At 42.1% G+C, this 22,756-nt stretch overlaps 1 protein-coding gene and 2 long non-coding RNA genes across 3 annotated transcripts; 2 read left to right on the plus strand and 1 right to left on the minus strand.

Annotated features, from left to right (window-relative positions):
* Positions 1-5,184: 5,184 nt before the first annotated feature.
* Positions 5,185-5,855, minus strand: SF3B5 (splicing factor 3b subunit 5). Its single transcript, XM_004452037.4, has one exon. The coding sequence runs from the start codon at positions 5,727-5,729 to the stop codon at positions 5,469-5,471; it is 261 nt and encodes an 86-aa protein (XP_004452094.1). The 5' UTR covers positions 5,730-5,855; the 3' UTR covers positions 5,185-5,468.
* Positions 5,856-6,327: 472 nt separating this feature from the next.
* On the plus strand, positions 6,328-20,189 carry LOC131280476 (uncharacterized). Its single transcript, XR_011650163.1, has 5 exons — positions 6,328-6,888; positions 17,488-17,648; positions 18,628-18,743; positions 19,069-19,110; positions 20,074-20,189. It is a non-coding gene; the product is annotated as an uncharacterized lncRNA (long non-coding RNA).
* Positions 20,190-20,592: 403 nt separating this feature from the next.
* Positions 20,593-22,075, plus strand: LOC139440027 (uncharacterized). The gene is made up of 2 exons (XR_011650162.1): positions 20,593-20,869; positions 21,656-22,075. It is a non-coding gene; the product is annotated as an uncharacterized lncRNA (long non-coding RNA).
* The last annotated feature ends 681 nt before the right edge of the window (positions 22,076-22,756 follow it).

Raw genomic sequence — 22,756 nt, forward strand, 5'->3', positions numbered from 1 at the left:
GATTTCAGCCTAAGCGCCTGGGTGGGCGGGAATGTGCGAGGCTGTGTGTGTTTACTGAACGGCAGGAAAATGAAGGACGGGGGAGGCTGGAAGAAATGTGGGCCATGAGATAAAACCAGTGAAAGGAAGAGCAGTTTCTTATCTCTCCGAAGTGGGTCAACCTTCACTGCTGGGCCGTTCCCAGCAGATGCCCGCCCGCCAGGACACATCTTCAGACACTCAAGCGAGCGCACAGCCATGTCCAGGGTCCTCTGCCACGCTGGTTCCTTGCTTTGCCTGGGAAAGAACGGAGCTGAGAGTGCTCCCGACGAGTCTGTGTGGGAGAGCCAATGTTTCCTCCCTAACATCCCCCCGGTGCCGGTCTCAGGGGTGGAAAGAATGAGGGCCGAGGATAAGCACTCTCCCCGCACAGAGGTCTCCATGTTCAGATGAGGGCGTTATGACCGGCGGGAAAGGGAAGGCATCTACGGTTGTGAGCTCCACCCTGGACTCTGAGGCCAAACCCACCTTCCTCAACCCAGGAGCGTGAATGTATTATTTCACTCTTCAGTGCCTCCTCACTGCCAAAACGCAGGGTCTCCCTCGTATGCGTCAATTATCTTGGTGAGTTTGTTTTTTTTTTTTTTAAAGGAGTTCCAAGATCAAATAAGCTTAGGAAATGATGGGTTGAACATTTCTTATTGTACAACTTTAATAAGCTAATACTGCAAGGTGTGTGGCAGTTTTTAGACTTATTTAACCAGAATGTTCCCCTTTGCTTACCCCTAAAAATAAACAAACCTCTAACTTTTCAAGGCTTAGAACTCTGCGAGAGTCTGGGAACTCCTGGCCTACCCAGGGACGTGCCTATTCCCTGGAACCAGACTTGAGCCCCTGCTCTAACACTTACCAGCCGAATGACGTTAGGCAAACAACTGCATTTCTCCCGTGTCTGCTTATTAGCAAAATGGGATAATAACCTTCCCAGGCTTGTTGTGAAGATTGAGATAATTTATGTAGCTTTTTGGCACACTGCAAGCACTTGGCAAATAAATAGTAGCTGCTACATCAGTGCTACCATTCTACAATTTGTACCTTAACTTTTTCAGCCTCATTTAGGAAGTAGAGACCAAATACACATAAGAGGTTATTGGAAGTAACAGAAAGGTTTGAAGCAGGAAAGTGGCCTGGGTTGTCCGTCCTTGCTTGGCAGCTGATGACATCCCAGGCCTCATGAGGCCTTTTCCTCATCTCAGTGCCCACAAATCCCATTTATCACTCAAATTCCTGCTCAGAAGCCAATTTCTCAACAATGTCCTCACCACTCCCTCTCAGGAAAGCTGCAATAATCTCTTCCTATAAACTCCTGTTTCTCCGTCCTTTCTGTAGCACTTACTAATTTCTGCTACAGGTCATATTTATGTGCTGCCAAATTAATTTCTTCAACTAGTATCATTTCAAGGCCGGGATTCACAATCCCGTCCCTTCCTTGTCTGTACAATAACGATTCAAGTTTGGCAAATAAAAAATGTGCCCATTGCTTTATCATTTGCCAAGTGGCTTTCTATTGCATCACTCTGTAAATAAACATAGAAACAACTGAGTTTTCTCCCAAGGTAGCAGGAATCTACAAATTTGGGACTCTTTTCAAAAGTAATGCTTTTCTCTTGTAATTGATAGAAATGTTATTTTATACCAGAACAAAAAATGACTGGCTCAATTAAATTTATCTGGACTTCATTTTGTTACTATCAGTTACTAGGATAGAATTTTTTCCCCTACAAATTACCTTGCTATTATCTTTATTCAATATATTTCAAGGTAAATTTCTTACTTAGTTATAGGAGAACTTTCATATTGGTCTGACATTCCTCCAGTATAATCTACTAAACTTTTAATTTTTAATTTTCCCCCTCTGAGACAATGACCAGCTGTATATCATCTGAGTATGATTTTTATATACTAGACCTGCTCTGGCAACAGTGTACTTAAGATTACTACAGATTGGAAAGACTTGGTTCAAATGCTGGCTTGGCCACTTACTAGTTGTGACATTGAGCAAGTAACTTTCCTGAACTGTTTCATCTGTAAAATGAAGGTAATCCCTCCCAAAGATCACACAAGATCAAACTCTTAGCATACCTTAAAAAGGTTCAGTGTGCTCTCTTGCCTCTGGACCCAGACTCCAGCTGCCTTCTCCCCCGCTTGGATCACCACGCACATAAAACCTGGGCATTTATAACCTATAATGGGAAATCGTAGCCTGTAAATCAGTCTCTTTATCACTTTTCAGCCCCTTCCTCTCTACCTGGGACCCCTGATCAGTTATTTTCTCCCATTTCTCTTCCCTCCTACCTGAATAAATTACTGGCCTAACTCAAATAAATAAATAAATAGAATAAAAAATAAAAATAAAAAAGGCTGTTAGCTGTTACTATCATAGGAAGCATGGGTTCTCCATTATCTCTTCTTTGGTATCACCTGTTTTGTGAATTAGCCTAGGCCCAGCACATCATCTGGATTGCCATATCCTGCCATATTCAACACTCAACGTTTACTGAACCCATTAGGCACCAGTCACACTTGTGAAACATCAGTGAATGAAACAGACCATACATAATCTTTGCCCTTGTGAAACCTATTAATATGAATCTTAGCCAGTTCATGGATGTCTTTGCATAAATTACTAACTTCCTCAATTCTTGCAGTTCTTATTGTTCACTTTGCATGATTCTTTACATATGAATGACTATCCAGTCCTTCCTCTCCATCTCCAATGCAGGTTGTCAACCCCTAATTAGGAATGCAGAAGTATACTCTGTATACCTTTTATCAAGTTTTGTTAATAGTGATGACTTACAGCTTGACCCAGTAAGGAAAAAAGGGCATCTTTATCTAGTTACTGACAATTAGTCTATTCTCTTCTCATCACAGCATCCAGAGGCATCCTCTGAAACTGCAATTCAGTTGTTTTCTTTGAAGTGACAGCCAATTTCATTTATTTTTGAGAAAATATCTGCCAAATAACTAAGTCAAAAACCAAAAAAAAAAAAAAAAAAATAGCCTAATCTACTATCAGTCTATAATCCAAGGAAAAACGGTGAGAAAGAAATTCCAGGGAATCCATACAGTCCAAACTATTTTTATCACAATAATAGTAAGATCATATTTGCCTTTTTTCACTGAGCTGACCTTTGCCTGGATGGTAAGGTAAAGTCAAGGTACATAACTCCTGGCACCTGGCAAGAACCAGGACAGCTGCACCACATGTGCAAGGGGTCACAATATTCTTCAATGCCATACTCAACAATAAAACAAAATAAAATAAAACTCAAATCGTTTCACTTAAAGAGCATCCTTGATGAAGCAGTAAAAATGACCAATTTTATTCAATCTTAACACGAGGACATGTCTTTTTAATATTTTGTGACAAAATTTATAGGCTGCAAAAGGCATTTTTGCTGCCTCCCAAAGTATGATGGTTTTCTTAAGGAAAAACTTTTAGTTATTCAAGTTGCAAACTGAAACTGGCTGCTTTAAGGAATATCATTCTTACATAAGAGAACCCAAGCCATAGCTGATCAGACTTGGGTATTTGGCAGACATTTCCTTGAAAATAAACCAGGTGGCCTGTCATTTCAAAGAAAACAACTAAGTGAAAACCTGAAATGTTGGAAAATGTCTATCCATCATTATGAGCTTTTCCCTTTCCCGATTAAGATTTTTCCTGATGTGATTGGTGTTGATACTAAAGTGACTTTTTGGTATGTATGAAATGTGCCAACATTTGAAGATCTGTATAACTCAATAAGCCAACATTTTGCAAATGACTAATGCATGTTACAAAATCATACATGGGTAATAGGGAAAGAAAATTTCATGTAGTTTCAGATTTCTCATAATTTTTAAGAAACTACCACTTGTTGGATTTTGCTAGAGCAGTAAAGAATATCCACTATTTGAAAAAACGATTAAAATATTCTTCCCTGACATGAAGCCAGAAGAAGTTTTTTATACGGGAGATGATAATGAGAACCCAGCTGTGGTCTATTAAGGCAGACACTGAAACCATCTGTAAAACTGTCAAACAATGCCACTCTTCTCACTAATTCATGTCTTGGAGGATAGTTACTTTTCACTAAAATGTTTTTTTTTTGTTTGTTAGATGTGGTTTCAATTAATTGCTTTAAATGAATTACTAAATACTTTTAAATGTTCTCAATTGTAATTTCTAATGTGACCAGTGATAGTATAATCCATGTAAACAAAGGCTCTTTGGGGTCTTCAATAATTAAAAAGTGCAATGGAGTCCCAAGGCCAAAATGTCTGAGAACCACTGACCTAAAATATGTCAAAATCTTCAACCTCTGCTTAACCTCTTCCTCTGGCTGCCATCTCCCTCAGGGTAAAAGCCAAAGCAATTACCCTGGAGCTTTACTGGAGCTGCTCCCCCCGTCGGCTGTCAGACCTCAACTCCCTCTACTTTACCCTTTGCTCATTCACTCGGGCCACCCTGGGTCTCTGCTGTTTCTCCAGTAAGCCAGACCCACTTTCAGTGCTGGAACCCTCGTTTTGGCAGTTAGCTCTGTCTTGAAAGCACTTCTTTAACGTTTTTGCTCAAATGTCGCCATACCAGTACTTTAACATGACCCTTCTACTTAAAATTGTAACCCTATTGCCACTCAGTTTCCTTCTTAATTTCCTTTTTTTCCCTCCGGTATCTTCTAATATTTGCTCATTTATACTTATCGTTTATTTGGCATCTCCATCCCCCAATTCCCAACCCGACCTGTATAATGGAAGCCCCAAAAGCCTGAGAAAGATGCCTGCCACATAAAGCTCAATACATATTTGTTGAACGTTGACTGAATGAAAGAACTTGTTTGGCAGCTTGTCAGTCCTGAAGACAAGGTCACAAAGTCCCAAGAGCAAAAGGGGAGGCAACCTACAGCGAGGAGAACAATGACAGCGACATGAAGAAAAAGGTGGGATACAATGCCACAAACCTCAATACTGAAGGCATTGTGGGCCTGATAAAAAGGCGCTTGGGAAAATTATAAAGGTTGGGAAGCGAGGATTTCAGTGGCTGGCAATGAACGATGGTCTTATGAGGCCCACCATCTGCTATCGGGACGCCCACGAAACGTCAGCCTCCAGGGCCTTTCCAGGATCCCTCCGCTCGAACACAAGCAGTCTACACCAAGAAAGCGAACAACGTCTAAACTTTATGAAAAAAGCAACATCGACAATCACGAACTTCCAAACCCCGGCCGCCTCCCCAGACGCTAGCCGGCTCTAGGATCTCTCTAGGTCCCAGTTCTCAGGAGTACCGATGGCCTCCCACTGCTGTGTTCCAAATGGTCCACTGGAAAGCAGGGCGGGAGGGACGTTCCCGGCAGGCGCTGGTGTGTAAGGGGCGCGCGACAAGCGGCAGCCACCGGAGCCATGCTCTGGAGACAGGGATGCGCGGGGAGGCAATCCGGGAAGGCTCAGTTCTCCTCGGGTTTGTCGGCCGGCGGCCCGCACGGCTGCAGCATCTTCTCCATCAAGTTGAAGCGGACTCGCGCCTTGCTCTCGTTCTCCGCGATGGCGAAGTAGTTGAGCAGGTCGAAGTGGCCCATGTAGGAGCAGTACGAGTCCCGGTGCTGGTTCACTAGCCACTCCCACTTGGTGGTGTCCGCGTGGCCCGTGCCGATGTACTTGGACTGCAGGTGCTCCAGCTGGCTGTGGATGGTGTAGCGGTCCGTCATGTCGCCGTCTTCCTCTGCTACCGGCGCCGCGGGAGAAAGGCAGCAGCGGTTCCAAAGCTTCGCGCCGGTTCGAGGTAGGCCCAGGAAATTCTCAGGGCGCGCAGTCGCAGGATGATGCCGTCACGACGACGCCACCGCACGGGCTCTCGGCCATAGGGCTCGGGGTCGGAGGCGGAAGCGTGTTCTGGCACCTCATTGGGGTTACCTAGGCGACGCAGCCATTGCACCGCCTCCTCGCGCCGCGTGGTATGCTGGTCCTCGTGGCGGCCCGGCGGTTCCTCTCAAATGGGAATGCTACATCCGGGGACTTGCGGCCGCCGCCGGCCAGCGCGCGCAGGCGCCTGGGCGTCTCCGGTGTCCGGAGGCCTATGGAAGGCAGGGTCTGGGAGACGGGGAACGTCCCAGTCGGCGGGGCTGGGGGAGGAATTGGGACCGGGAAAATGGCCTCGAGGTGCAGTTGGGCTCGTGGAGCTAACGTGGCGGGCGGCGGCCGCCTCCCAGCCGGGCAGGAGAGACGTGGCTGGGGCCCCGGGGTGACTGGGGGACCCCGCGGCGACTCGGGCGCCCGCGGAGGCGTCGCGCTGCCTCTCGAAGCCCCGCCTTCCTCCGCGGCGGCTTCCTCCCCTGCCCCGCCCGGCCGCTCGGTGCTACGTGCCGCGGGCGCCGCAGGCCCGCGGACGAGCCGTTCCTCCGCTGGGAACGCCCTTGTTGCCTTGGCGCGCGCTGCTGCCGTGAAGTCAGCCCGAAAGCATCCTGAGGTCTGCGCTGGCTGCTCCAGACAGCTGCGAAGGCCCCTGCCTCCCCGGCAGCTCCTCGTTACCGTCGCCTTGCAACCTCACGTGGCCTGCGAATGTCTCCTCACGCGCATAGGCATTCCTTGCGAAAGGGATCCCGAGCTGTTCTCAGCACACCCGCACGGCCCCGAGCCCGCGGTGGCTAGGTAAACAGCCGCACCACCGCTCAAGAGAGGGCGCTCCACTGGCAGAGAGAGCTTTAAGATTCTCCTCTTCTGCCGGTTCAACTGTGTAGAGCAAACATTGCGTTCCTAAAGGACATGATTATAAAGCGTGTCTGGGGGTCCACCACCCACATTTATCAAACATCGTCATTTTTCCAGGACTTAGTTTGGTGTTTTTGTTTAAGAAATAAACCGATACAGGTAAACTTGAAATTCTCTGTTTTCCCCTCCCAAATCTGTTCACCTCAGGAAGCTTTCCTGAATTTACAGTTAATTATTCCTCAGCCTGTTTTTCCTTTTGCTGAATGTTTGTGTAGCTATAAACAATAGGGGTTATTGTTAGGCATGTTTTAAAGTTTTATATAAATGACGCGTGATCTGTTATAGAAGTTGCTTTTTTCACTCCTCAGTGTCTCTCGACGTGTATATATCGCTTTAGCTCATTTTTACTGCTGTGCGGTATGCCAGTGAATTTTTAAATATTTTTAAGCAAATCAATTTTATAGATATATATTCAAAAAGCATACAATCCTCAAGTGTACAATTCATGGTATTTGGTATGAACACATAGTTGTGCATTGATCAGTTTAATCATTAGAGCATTTTCATTATTCCAATAGCCACTGAATGAAGTTAAAGGTTTGTTCACTCTCACAGTAATGGATACTTTATGTCCAGATTTTTATTAGAAACAGTGCTGCAGTGAATGTTCTTGCATGTGCAGGAGTTTCTCTTGGGCATATATATTGGAATAAAATCGCTGGGACATAAGTATGCACGTCTTCGAGCTTTGCTAGAAGCTGCCAAATTGCTCTCCAGAGTGCTTCTAACATTTGGCTCTCCCACCAGCGAAATGAGAATCCCTCTTGCTCCACATCCTTCCTGCTACGTGGTGTCTTGAGACATTTTAAATTTGCAGATCTGATGAGTAGTATGGAACTTCGTTGTGGCTTTATTTTCCATGTCCCTGATTACAAGGAAGACCAGGCATCTTTTTGTGTGTGTCTTGGCCTGCTGGGCTTCTGCTTCTGTGAATTGTATATTCATTTCCTTTGCCCATTTTCCTATTGAACTGTTGGTCTTTTTCTTACTAATTTTTAGAAGATCTTTATATATTCAGGATATTAGGCTTGCCAGTTATGTGTAATGAAAGTATCTTTATGTGGTCCTTTATAGTTTTTTTGCTATATAGAAGTTCTTAAGTTTAGTCATATCCGTCTTCCTTTATGGTTTGTGCATTTTGCATTTGCTTTAAACTAAATCAAGGAAAACCCTTTCCTACACTGGTGCCATTAAAAAGTTTTTAAAATTTGATTTTTCATATTTAAGACTAATCCACCTAAAGATTTGTGTTGTTGTAGGGATCTAATTTTTTATATTTTTCCATATGGCTAACCAGATCCCCGGTTCCCAGGGTAATTAATCATTCATTAAATAGTTCATCATTTTCCTCCTTATCTTTATTGCTTCTGTTATAAATGGGTGGCTCTGTTTCTGGGCATTCTGGCCCATTAGCCTCTTTGTCTCTCCCTGTACCAGTAATACAGGGTTTTGTTAATTTGTAAGTCTTGATCTCTGAGATGAAATTATAAGTACTTAAAAGGTTTTATTTGATATGCCAGATAATTGCAATACTTACAAAGAAAGTGAAATGTACATTAATAACTGTGGGTTAAAATGTTTGAAAGAGTTAAAATTTGGAGTGGAACCAAACTTTAACAACCTCTTAAAATGATTTCTAAAATTTGCTGGACTTATAAATAAATTAGGATTTTCAGCTGAGTTTAAGAGCTTAAGAAAAAAGGCAGTTTTTAACAATTTAGAACTTGAATACATTGAACATTAACTCTTAACCTCTAAATAAATCTCTGAATCATGCTTTCTACGTCCCCCAAATGACCCTAAAAGGCACCCAAGCCCCTCACATTCAATAAAGTCAGTCTGCAAATAACATGAAAACCTTGGTGGGATTTTTATTTTAATTTATAGATAAATTTTGAGAGAATCGGCTTCTTAACTATAATGAATTTTTCCATCAATGCACATAGTTCTGTTTATTTAACTCAGTTTTAAAAGTTCTAAATAAAACTCGTATAATTTTCTCCGTGAGGATCTTCACGTGTTTGGTTAGATTTATTGCTGGCTCGCTGTAATGTGTACTTACAGATGTTCCTTATGAGTCTTAAATTGTGGCCTGGTAGGGAATATCACAGTTTTTCACACTTATTGCCAATAAAGAATTTTGGTCTAGCACCAGTGACTTTGTTGGCAAGCATGCTGGGAGAGCTGTTAGCATTTCCCGCCCTAAGATATTTCCTCAAGTCAATCCTGCCTGTTCGTTTGTTTCCATGCAACCATCAAATGTGGTCTTAAAATTTGGCATTTGAATAAGGAAAATATGTAAGAAAAGATTCCATTGGAAAGTTACATAGAATTTAAAATATATGAGGAAAAGAAAAAATGTTCAGATTGAAAATTATATTTTGTCTACTCCATTTTTAAATTTTTAAAGAAGCTTTAGGTTACATAAATGTTACATAAAAAATATAAGGGATTGCCATATGCCCATTCCCTCCCCCTCCCGTACTTCCCCACATTAACAACATCTAACCCATTTTTTATCTTTTTTTAATTGTTTTTTTAAATTATCTTTTTTTAAAGATACATAGATCACACAATGTTACATTAAAAAATATAAGAGTTTCCCATATACCCCACTCTCTACACCCCCCACTCCTCCCACACTGACAACTTTCATTAGTGTGGTACATTCATTACATTTGATAAGAGCACTGCTACACATCATGAATTACAGTTTATGTTGTAGTTTACACTCTCCCAGTCCATTCAGTGGATATAGAATGTCCTACATCTGTCCCTGCAGTATCATTGAGGACAACTGCAAGTCCTAAAAATGCTCCTGTATCACACCTCTTCTTCCATCTCCCTGCCTTCAGCAACTCAGGTGGCCACTGTCTCGACATCAGTGATATAATTTCTTCCATTGCTAGAGTCAAAATAATTCTATAGTAGAATACTGGTAAATCCACTCTAATCCATATTTTATTCCTCCATCCTGAGGACCCTGGGTTGACGATGTCCACTCCACCTCTAAATCGAGAGGGGGCTTAGATCCCACATGGCTGTTGGATGGAATGCTCCTGCTTACAGCTGTAGACTCTCTTGGTTCCCTGATGTGGTAGTTGACTATCCTCACCTCCCTGTCAGCTGACCTGGATAAGTCCAAAGAACCGGAGAGTAGGTGTTGCAACTCTGCTGAGGCTCAGGGCCCAGCTGGCACATGGACAGTCCAGAGATTCAGGTCTCCTGAGCATACACCAACCCCAGTGCCAACCACAGGTTCAGTAAAAGTGACAGAAGAAGCATACAGAGAGAGGTCATACCTGAGTCTAACTCCATCACACTCAGGAGCACAAATTCCAAAGTAGGACTCACTGACAAGGCACTGAACTCCAGAGCCATCTGTCATGACTGTAGGACCTAGCTGTCTCCATAGCCCTCAGGAGCACCCCTACCTGGGGTTGTATCTACTTTGGCTGGCTCTGAGATCCTCCTGAGACTTGGGTAAGCATGACCCCTCTGCTGACCTCTGACTCATTTTGAAGTCTCTTAGCCATATAAACTCATTTGTTTTTACCATTTCTCCCTTTTATTCAAGGTCTTTTTCTAGTTGCATCGCCAGCCGGTGCTTGGTAGTAATCCCTTGGCACCATGGACGCTCATCCCCAAGAGTCATATCCCATGCTGCGGGGAAGGTAATGCATTTACATGCTGAGTTTGGCTTAGAGTGGCCACATTGGAGCAACGTGGAGGCTCTCAGGAGGTAACTCTTAGGCACCCTGCAGCTCTAGGCCTAGTTGAAAGTTCAAGCACACAGGCTCCTAAGCATAGTCATCAGTATCAAGGGCCCATCATTGGACCATCCTTCTTCACTGGTGTTTGCCCTTGCACTTGGGGGATTGTTGCTGTTCCATTGGGGAATGTGACAGAGCTCCCTGGAATGGGAACTCAGCACTCCCTCAGTTGTCATGTGAAACTCTACCCATTATGTCAATACCCAATGACCATCCAAATATATCTATATGTTGTAGAAGATGAGAGAGGTTCAGTTATTTGCATGTAGAAAGGCCAGGACTCAGGAATGATCTTGAGAAGGAAAAAATTATTTATTGACTGCTGACTGGACTCGGGAGCTTTCTGTTTCAAACCTGAGCCGCGAACAAGATTTTTGAGTTCTTTTCTACAGAGAGGAAGGGCCAAATGGTTCTTCTGTTTCAGCGCTCAACAGGCTTGAATTAGCATATATCTTCTACATCCTAGGTAAGCTGTTAGCATGGACTTCATACATTCTAGATACGCTGTTAGCACATTTGGTCTGCATTTTTATAGAGTTTGCATTGCTAAATTGTTTCTCCAGGACTGGCGTTGTCATAGTTACCAAGGGCAGGGCTGCAGTTCTCACTGTCCCAAACACACCGCACAGAAAACGTACCGCTCAGGTTCTATGAATCTATGAACAACCCCCCACCCATAGCCTACATCATATATACCCTGTATGCATGCCCTGGAGAACTCCCACCCACCCATGCATCCCCCATCAGTGACACCCCACACCAGTGCTCCTCCCCTGCCATAGCTGAACCCCTCTGTGATCCAAACTTCTTAAAAAATGAAGCCTATTATATTGCCAAATTCAATTAATAGGAAAATGTAATAGTAATGATAGGTTTAAAGATTAGAAATAGAATACATAATATAGAAAAACTAAAAAGATAAATTGGGGCATTAAAAACGTGAAAAATATCAAAAATTTTTTGGCGTTTTGCCTTTCTTCACTGTAATAGGTGTTGCCCTGTATATACAGTGGCAAGGCAATCTCTTCCATTTCTTCCTCAGTGTCTACATCCATTTTTTTTTTTTAATACGTCTTCAAAAAAGTTTTAGGTCACAGTAAAGTCACATATAGAATACAGGGGATTCGTATACCCAACATCACACCCTTTTCCCCCTTCCCCAGCAATGATCCTTTTACATGTGGATGTTGCATTTGCTGCATCTGATACAAAGATATTGAAACATAGCTACTAACCATGTTTCCATTATGGTTTATATTATGGTTTACATTTTAGACTATACACCTTTATAAATTTTTGGCAATATTTAACTTGGCCTGTTTTCATCATTGCAGAATACTTCCATTGCCCCCCAGTTACCCCCTCTTCTGACTATTCTATTACTCTCTTCCCCTCTCCTCGGGGTCCACAGTGACAACCAAGCTTCACTGCTTGAAGGACAAGATTCACAGATACTTGCAACAATGCTGAGGGCTTGACTCACTGGTCTCTCCTCCCCCATTGGGAGCCACTCATGCTCTTGAGAGACACCCTCCCCTCTGTTTGAGAACATCAGGCCTCCCCAGGATGGGGGTACAACACCTTCCCGCTCAATTGTATCTGTCTCCACCCACTGATAGAACACACTGTGACAAGATGAGCACTCACACACTCCCTAGAAGCCTGCCCCAAGTGCACCCTGTGCCAGATGGACCCCATTAAACACCTTATACCAGTAACCCTTCCTTATTGTATTTTCTAAAGAGTTTTCTTAACATTATAGTTTGAACCACATACCTGACAACCTCCCATGTTCACTTGCTTCCCTAATCCATTTTTAAGGCTGGAAATTCATGACAACATTTTCTTTTCTTGTCTTTCTTGATCTTGTACTGCTGGCTCTTAAATTTCCAAACAGTAATTTATTATTTTCAATAGGCAAGGCATCATTCAAAATTTAAAAAGTATACAAAAGAATGCAGAATCTAACATCTGCCCATTTCCCACATCCGTCCTAAAAAAGTAACCACTGCTATATTAGTTTTTTGTGTATGCTCTCAGAAATTATTTATATGGCTGTACAAACAAACACCAATATAAATGATATTTTGCCACCTTTTAAAATTCAGATGGTAGCAAAATGCTCACCATAGTTATGTACCTTGGTTTTTTGGTTGTTTTTGTTTTGTTTTCTTTGTGTGAGTACGTAAAGATCTTCCTCATTCTTTATTATTATTTTTTTTGTGGTCTTGTTTTACAGCTGCATGGTATTCCAGTGTATGGATTTATATAATCACCCTTATCAATTGACATTTCCATTGTTTCCAGCGCTGCAATGACTGACCTTACGCATAGTTCCTCCTGCACGTGTGCACATATATATGTAGGATAAATCCTAGAAGTGGAGTTGGAGCATTATTTAAAACAAACAAACAGTGGCTCTGAGCACCCTTCATGTATTGATGAGTTTCTAGCCGTAGTGATCCTCAGTGTTTTTCAAATGTCTTCTGTATTCAGAAGTCATTCGAATTTTATTATTGCAGAAAATTATGACCTGAAAATTTAAATGAACTAAAGTCAAGTCACATTTCCTTTGGTGAATAATTATTTTAGATACCATTGTTAGTCTGGAAGCGAATATTAAAATACTAAAAGGACCATCATTATGTCCAGGTACTGAAATGGTGTTTCACACACACTAGAGGTCGCCCAAACTGTACTTAACGTGAGCAACCAGCTAAAACTGGGCTGCTGTATTTTTAAAGACTTTGATAACTTGGAAGGAAAGTATAAATAATTATATAAATTTTACTTTGGGGTTTATTTATAGATGGATTAGTGTGGAATTCAGGGAATTTTTAAAGTTTGTGAGCCATTATCTTTTTTTTTTTTCCTAATAAAAATGTTTTTCCACCATGATCTTACTTTTGTTGCTATTGTTAATGCATTTAGCATCTGGCTTTCTTTTCCTAGCCATCGTGGGTTTCCTGTATCTGAGCAGATCCTAGAACTCTCTATTTTTAGAGGGGTGGATGCAGAGAGCTTTGCCCCTAGCCAGGCATACACTTCCAGGAGGTACAATGTTCTGTAATTTTTTTTCTCTCTCCTGCGGCAGATGTAATAGTATCCATAACTTCTCATTTGAGATGTAATAGGCAGGTCCCTCTCTGTCCGTTAGTAATAGCATTAAATCACAACCTGGTACAATTTTGAACAGAAATTTACAGGAGAAATTTCACAAAGGAACTTTGAAGCATCATATCACATGTTCCATTCATTGCAATAATATTGTATTTACTCTTACTGTAGGATTTGTATGAGAAAAATACCTAAGCCATAATTTGCTATTTTCTTACTTTTCCAAGGAGAGAGAAAAATCATCTTTAAATATGTGCTGCATGTAAGGGTTTCTAGGAAAGGGATTTGACCAAGAGTCTCCTGTGACCGCAGAGAAAGGAAAAACAGAGTGCTGTGAGGAAGCGTGATGGGGAGGAGGTTAGGAGGCCATCAGGGAGAAGCGGGTGAGGGAGGCCACCCAGATGGTGACATGTACATGTGTCCTGAAGGACAGAACAAGCCAGCAATGCAGGCACTGTGGAGGAGCACTCAGACACAGAAGGGCGAGAAAACGGCCCGGAGGAGGCACGGTGGCTGAAGCGTCCGATGAGGCTGGAGATGCTGGAGATGCGAGCAGTGGCCGCACAGAGCAGGGTGTTGTTTGAATTTTACACCCTGCTGCAAAGCAAAGGAGGCAGTTGAAATCTGGAGCATCAGGATTCCCACCTGTGCGGGAGGCTTTGGGAGCTGAGGAGAGAGTGGTCTCAGTCATTGTTGGGGCGTTGGGAAAGACTTCCTGGAGGAGTTAATGCAGCCTGCTTTTTGAAGAAGAAAAAGGAACTGACCAGGTGATGAAAGTGGAAGGGAAGTCCCGGCGTAAGGGCAGGAGGCACAATCCAAGGGCTGCCCTCTCGGACGTCCCAGGCTCCGCCAAGGACACAGCTGGTGTAAAGACACAGCTTCAGGGCTGTCCCGCTGTCTGGCTGTCCCCTGCCCGTTCAGTCCATCCCCGCGGGCCAGGCAGGCTCCAGCTCAGGCTCCTGTTGCTTCTAGCTTCCCCCACCTGGAAGGCCTCTTCCCCAGATACCCACGCTTTGGTTAGGCTTCACTTAATGGCACTTTTTCAAGGGAGTCCTTTCCTGGCCACCTCATTGAAAATTGCCAGCCTGTCCCTCCACCACCGTTTCCTATCACCATTTCCTTTATTTTCCCCTTAGCACTTATTGCTAACACACTATGTAGTGACTTATCTTCCTTCTTGTCGGCCTCCCTGGCTAGAAGAAGAGGTCCATAAGGATGAGGATTTTTAGCGTTTGGTTCCCTGCTCTGTTCCTAGAACCGAGAGTAGGGACAGCATATAATAGGTACTAAATTAATATTAGTATTTATGGTTCACTACAGCCTCATGAGTGATAACAAGAGATTGGAAATGAGTGTCCAACAATAAAGGAATAATTAAATAAATTTTGGTGTACTAATAAATAGTTTTACAAAGTCTCATATACCTAGTAGATTAAAAAAAGACATGGAAAGATGTCCATTCTGTATTAAGTGGGAAAGGGGAGTTGTAGCAAATATAAACGCTATGATTCCATTTTGTAAACCTACATCATACACGTGTGTCTGCAAAGAAAAAGGACAGGTCGGTGATTAACCAATTCCCTCCTGGGAATAGGATGGGGCAACTGAGGTAGGGTTTTGATGGACTCTCCATCAAACAGCATGCGTTACCTTTGAAATAAAATTAATTAAATTAAAAAAAAATTAATTGAAACCAAGACAAGATTCCATACCACAGTCACCAGAATGGATAAAGTTTAAAATACTGATAATTCCAGAGCCTGGAACCTTCATGAACTTGAAAAAATGTTAACAGTATTTATTAAAGCTGAGGTATATATGCTCAACAAAAATGCCTTCAAATGGATGCCAAAATGCATAGGCAAGCATATTTATAGAACTGTTATTTAAAAGCCTGAAGGGAACCCGCCCAAATGCCCATCAGCCCTAGAGAGGGCAATTGGTTGTGGCATACTCATCCAGTGGAATGCCGTAGAATAATGGCAACAAATGAACCAGAACTACTTGCAACAACGTGGATGAATCTCACAAACATGACGTCACAAAAAGCAGCTAGAGGGGAGCAACCTTGGCTCAAGCGGTTGAGCTTCTGCCTCCCACATGGGAGGTCCTGGATTTGGCTCCTGGAGCCTTCTGAAAAAGCAAAAAGCAAAACAAATGAAAAAGCCAACTCAGGGAAGCCAACGTGGCTCAGCAGTTGAGTGCCGGCTTCCCACATACGAGGTTCCAGGTTCAATCCCTGGCCCTGGTACCTCAAAAAAAAAAAAAAAAAAAGCCAGCCAGACGCAAAAGAATACACACTTACATATATTATGTTTGAAAAATGGTCAAAATCAAACTAAGGTGATTGAAGTCCGGATAGCAGTTAGCTTCGTGGTTGCACAAGGAGGCCTTGGGGAAACTGCGAGGCTCCAGTTCTTGAACTGGGGCAGTTACACATCGGCGCTTGCTCTCTGAGTGTCACCAAGCTCCACGCTTAGGAGTGCATGTATGACACTTGAGTTGGAGATGACAGCAAAAGAACCACCGCATGGACGTCTGTCCACGCACACAATGCCCAGCATTTGCTCGTGCTCTGAACCTGTTTTGAGACTAGCCTGCTGCCATCCTAGTCCCCTTTAAGGTCTGACTCCAGGGCCTCTCTCTCCTGCAAAGCCTTCCTTGAGCTCTCTGAGCTCTGAACGCTCTTAGACCCCATCATTTTCTGAATACATGCGCCGTGTCTCCTACAAGCTCCTTTGAAATAGGCGGTGTGATTGCAAAATATCTAACAAGTCCCTCCTGCCCCCGCTTCTGTGGATCGGCCTGTGAGGGCATGGCCTTGCAGGAGAACATCAAATGAATAACCCCTGCCCCCTGTTTCTGTAAATCAGCCTGTGAAAACATGGCCTAGAAGGAAGATATCAAAGGGGTGATTCCCCCCCTTCTGTAAATCAGCCCGCAACCTTGCAGCCTTGTTCTGCCTCTCTAACCCCCCTGCTTGCAAAATTTCGCCTAGCAACGCGTTAGCCAATGAGCAAAGATTAGGTTGATCCCACCTGAAATCCCATATAAACCTATGAGAACTGAAAAACGGGGCTCAGAATTTGGAGACTGACTCTCCTCTGGGCCCGCGGGTACTAAAACTGTCCGGCCACCTTTCTGGAGAGCCAGTTGTTGAGTTTCTACGATTCAGAACTCCCGGCTTTACTGTAACATGATAACATACCCACAGCAGGCACTCAATAAATACTTAGCAGTCAGGATGTTGTTCTCATCCTGGGTTAGGCAGGGAGAGTCCCAGACCCTCAAAGCGTCCCACAGGAGTTCCACGGTCCCCACAGTCCTTTACCCTGAGCCTCAGTGATGTGGATTTAGGATAGCGATTTTTTTTTCCTGTGAAGTTAACGTCAGAGAAAAAGACATATGACAGGACTTTACAGAATTACGAACATATCTGTGGGAAAATAGCTTGAATTTGAATGTGGGAACCTGGCTTCAAGTTGAAACATTTCCACAATGCAGATAAGAAGTGTGGGCTTAGGAACACCAGCCTTGACTAGACAGAACGCTGTCTGGTCAGCACAAAAATTGTTTGCGTGTGGAGACGTTTGAACTTTGTATGGTCTGATCCCTAGCATTGCCCATGCTGCAGCTTTAATAACAAGCAACCTTGAAAGTAAAGATAGAGAACTACTGCTTTGTAATTTCTAATAACTGCGATGTGGAAACTAGGGTCGAGGCTCTCAGTTCCAGAGGCTGTTGAGCCCCCTGGTCCCATCTTTATTTTCTCCCTTGTGTCTTTCTTTCTGTCCTTTCATTTCTTAAGTTCTGTGTCGCCTTCCCTTCGTGCAAAACTATTACTGAGCTGGTCTCAGCAACTGGCGCCTGAGCTGGGACTCAAGGGGAAGAAGGATCGCTTCCAGTGAAACTAAAGGTGTTGTCCCGGTGCAGAGCCCCAAGTGGATGAGAAGGCCTTCCACGTCCTCGGTGAGTGAGGATGCCCTCGGGCATTCTAGCACGGGCACGATGGGAAACGGAGACAGTTCACCCGTATGTCTGTCTCCTAAATCAACTCGTCAAGGCAAGAGGAGCCAAGGCCAGTGAGTCTTGTATTTTAGAACTCTTACAGATTATAGAAAAATACTGCTCATAGTTTCCAGCAATAGGAAGTTTAGAATTAGGAGATTAGGAGAGAATAGAAAAAGAGTTTTAAAATTACATGTACAAGGTGTTTTGCTCCCTCTTACTATTTGGCCCACTTGGACTATTATTAAATCTGTTTTGATACTAAATCTAAAGTTGTTTTGCCCTCAGCTCCTTCGTTAATTGACTTTAGAAAGTCACTTTCCCCTCCACTGACACCTCCCTCTCCCACACCCGGAGATGCTCAGCCAAAGTTGTCAGCTTTACAGCAGGGCATCTTGCAGGCCAGAACGGAGGGAAATCATGCGGAGCCACTTGTGCAAGGCGAGGTTAAGTCACAAATACAATGTCCCATACAGGCAAAAGTGCTAAGTAAGGCCCTTGTTAGTACAATCATGCTTGTAAGAAAATTCTCTGTTAAAGTGTTAACTAAGAGAAGGAAAATAGTCTGGCAGCAACTGTGCAAACCCCCTTATGCTGCCTACATGATAATGTAGCTGTGGGCTAGTGGGGGGGTAATAGAATTAAATCTCTGGAAGAGAAGGAAAACATGGGAATATTGGTATTCTATTTTGTTTTCATACTGATTCTGATTAGGCCTATTTGGCCAAATTAATAAATTAGTACAAGATTTTTATCAAGTTAAAAGGAATTTTCAGTTTTGAATCAGTAGCTTACTCCTGAACTTCAAGTCTTAGTGTAGTCTTAAAGAGTAGTCATCCAAAAAATGTGTGTTAGCTGTCTGTCTAAACTGCCAAATAAGAGCTTAGCTGCATTTATGCTGCTGAAGTTATTCTAACTGGCTGCTGATTACTAATAAAAGTGTTTCCAAGAACAAGCGTGCATGTTACAGACAACATGGATTCTAGAAGAAATCTTAAAAGCAGTAAATCTAAAAGTGAAATAATGGAGATGTGAAAAAACAGCTATACCAGAAAAGTAAGAATTGTGAGTCAAGTTGTAAACTTTATGTTTCTGTTGGTGTGTTGTGTTTGTTTTTGTTTGTCTGTTTGTTCAATGTTAGTGTATGTTTTGATACCTCCGGATGGTAATATAATATAAATTAATAAATAAAAAGTTTTAGAAGAGCTCTATTCAAATGGCCAAAAATTAAATAAGTGCTTATATTAATACATAAGTTTAAATGTTAATAAGATCTCTACAATGATAATAATTGTAAGTCTTGATTAACGAAATTACTATAAGTCTTCATAAAGAATAGTTCTTGCCTAAATTGAAATTAATAGTTTATTTTTCTTCACAGGATAAAATGAAGGATGTAAAACGTAAATGAATATTAAAGAAGGTAAAGTTTGTGGGAGTGCTGACTGAAATTTAACAAGCTTTTCAAAAAAAGTGTGTTTTGTCCTAAAATAAGATGGCTGGTTTTCATGGAATCAGAATGAACATACACAGGACAGGACTTGAATGCATGTGGCAAGTTGTAGAAGGTATTATGGTAACATTAAGTAAGGGAACGTATTCTGTGAAGGTGAAATTTGTCTTAAAATAATATAATTATAGTCTATATGGTTATAAATATAAGAAGTTTATGGAAACATTGTTTGAATTAAACAAACATGGCTAATTCCAAGAAGTCATTATTAAACAGAAACTAAATTGACAATAATAGCAAAAAGTAATTTTTTAACAGGAAAACTTGTTGGCAGCCAGCCTCCCCTGCCAACTTGTTTCTAAAGACTGTTACATACTACTAGGTATTTAAAATAAATACTAGGTATTTAAAATAAAGTTATTTTTGCATATAACCAAACTAAATCATTATTTTTAAAAGTTTGTTTAGTGTTAATGGTAATTGTATGTTGTAAGAAGTTTGCTTGGAGACAGTTTCCAAAATAATTTTGGTAACTTATGTATGCAGGATGTATAGAATGTGTTTTATTATTAAAGAAACAGAAAATAATTTTGTCCTAAGATAAAATGATTGGTTATTAGAAAGAGTAAACTATGGGACAAAGCCTGAATGAATACTGAAAGTGCAGACGGTTCATGGAAAAGGAATTGTCATGGTTAAAGTTGAGTAAGATTTGATGGTCTATCTATAAAGTTTTAAAAGCTTTAGTATCAAATAGTATATTGATGCAAAGTTAAAATTTAGTTCTTTCTCAAAGTTTCTCAAGTAATTGGTCTATTTTAGTAAAAGTTTATAAAGAGTTTTTCTTCTGAATAATCAGTATACAAAAAAGATCTGTTTTATCAGAATAGATTCTTGTAGTTTAACCTTATCATTTCCTTGTTTTTTTTTAAGAAGAAGCAAGTCTCATCACTTTTGAAGGAACATAATGTTCAAATCTGCTTTCTCAAAGTCAGTTCCTAAAAAGTATCTTTTTATTTCAAACTATTGCAAAAAATTTGTTCTTTTACCTAAAAAAAAATTAAAGTAATAAAATAGCTAAGTTCCTTTAATATGTTGTAAGTTGAATGGAAAGTGTTTAAAAGTGTTATAAAATTAAAAGGATTATTTAACCCTCTGCTAATTAAAGTTATATGAATGAAAAGTTCATATGAATAAAGAGTGTATAAAATTTCTGGAAATTTACCAATGTTTCAGCATAATATTAGATAAAAATACAATGTTGTTAATCATGGTTGTAATTATTTAATAGTATGTGTCACAGAAACAACCTCTCACTGTAAATTAAAGTAACACCACTGCTGTATGCAGCAGTCCCAAATATTGCTAGTTTGTTGCAAGAAATTAATATCCAATTGTGTCACTATCACTTTGTTTTAAAACTTGCTAAGACTTTCTTTAGTATTTCCTTAGGCAAGTCAAGCTGGCGGGTCCGCATTCTCCTACCTGTAGAAAAGTCAACAGTGGACTTTTGCAGTGCCTCCCCAAGGCTGTGTGCATAGCCCGACCATCTGCCCTGGCCTGGTGGCAAAGAATCTGGCTGCATAGAAGACATCTGTGGCTGAAACCCTACTGATGACATTACATTAACCAGTAATCCTTTTTTCAGAATTAAAAGAAACATCAGAGACAATAGGATCTTATCTTAAGAGCCTAAAATAGGCAAACAGTTGCACTTGGGAGGGATGAGGTATGCTTTCATTGCTGCAGACACTGCATTGGGACTCTTATAATAACACAGCTACTATTTTCTGATTAGAAAATGAATCCTCACAACAATGGACTAAGTTTAAATTCAACACTGAGTTGTGGCTCCAGGTCCAATACAGATGCTAAAATGAGACCAACAAAGGCACTGAAATTATGAGTTAAAGTGCCAGCTACCCTACAGCCCAAAATGGGAAAGTAACAGTAATTTGTTGCGCCTATGCCTCAGACCATACAAATTGGGGAAAAAGAGGTCATTTTTGATCGAGTACCGGCCGAGGTGCCCTTGCTGGCTGGGAATCTTAAGCCCATGAGAAATGAAAGTCTATTCATTAAACGTCTGCTGGTTGGAAGTCTTACTGTTTATTGTTGTATAATCTGCAGTTATAGATTATGTATAAAATGCAGCGTTGAGCTTGGTAGAAGAATGACAAACTGTAAATATGTGCTTACGCCTACAAAGAGATTGGAATATATCTAGTTGGTGTGTGACCCCCTAGGTATACCATAGCAGTGATATTCCTTAGGAATCAGTGAAACATCATTTGCGTGGTCATAAAAGCAATTTAAGCTTAGCTGTTTCTCAATTACAAGCCCAATAACCAGCATTCAACATGCTCTTTTGCAACTGCTTCCTGCCTCACAAACTATGACAGGAATTGTGGGTGGATTAAGATCCCTGAACCCTGTGATATGGATTAGAGTTGGGGAAGGAGTCTTCTAGGAGGTATATTAATTATCTGTTCCTGTCTGTTGTGTATGTATTTAGTTCTCAGATGCACGCAACAAACCCTCTGGGGTATGAAGCAGCAAGAAATCTCCAAGTCTGCCTTCACTGCTTTGCAAAAACAAAAAAGGGGGAGATGTTGGAAAATAGCTTGAATTTGAATGTGGGAACCTGGCTTCACGTTGAACGTTTCCATAATGCAGATAAGAAGTGTGGGCTTAGGAACACCAGCCTAGACTAGACTGTCTGGTCAGCATGAAAACTGTTTGCGTGTGGAGTTGTTTGAACTTTGTGTGGCCTGCTCCCCAGCATGGCCGGTGCTGCAGCTTTACTAACAAGCAGCCTTGAAAATAAACAGAGATAACTACTGCTTTGTCATTTCTAATAAATACGATGTGGAAACTAGGGCCGAGGCTCTCAGTTCCAGAAGCTGTTGAGCCGCCTGGTCCCATCTTTATTTTCTCTCTTGCATCTTTCTTTCTGTCCTTTTATTTCTTCTGTTCTGCGTCCTTCCCTTCGTGCAAACCTATTGCTGAGCTGGTCTCAGCACATGTTAACTTTTAATGGTTTGGAGCTGCTTCTGTGAGTAATCTGAAAGGACCGCCTGGAGTACCCTTTCAGAGCTGAGCGGTTCAGCTGAGGTCCTCCAGCACGGGTAACCACAAGGGCGAGAACGTGGAATCTAAGGGCGAGAAGTGACGGGGTGGGACCTGCCTGCCGTGCAGGTGCGGGGAGCCTGTTAGAGAGATGAGTCACCACCGACTGCCTCCGGGCACATCTGCCTGCGAATCCAGAGCCGAGGAGCTGAGCGTCTACCTTTGACTTGAGCAAACGTGAGATTCGAGATTCGTCTGCCTCCTAGTGAGAAAGGCAGTTTGTCTTTCCTTTGCAGAGCAGGAAGGGCTAGACAAGTGCTAACACACACCCTTAGCCAGAACGGCTTCTTGCCCTCCCCACAAGTTGCACTCATTTTCATAAAACAAACGTATTTCAAACCAGCTGTGTGTTGTCGTGATGCTTTGCACGTGTATTGTGTTTCTTTCTCATGTCACTGACGAGTGCTCCTGGGCTGAGGCTACAAGTCCCCAAAGACATGCTCTGTTCAGTGCCTGAAGGAAGACGACAGAGTCAAGTCTGATTTTT

Source organism: Dasypus novemcinctus, chromosome 11 (assembly GCF_030445035.2).
Source record: "Dasypus novemcinctus isolate mDasNov1 chromosome 11, mDasNov1.1.hap2, whole genome shotgun sequence".
Classification (NCBI taxonomy): Eukaryota; Metazoa; Chordata; class Mammalia; order Cingulata; family Dasypodidae; genus Dasypus; species Dasypus novemcinctus.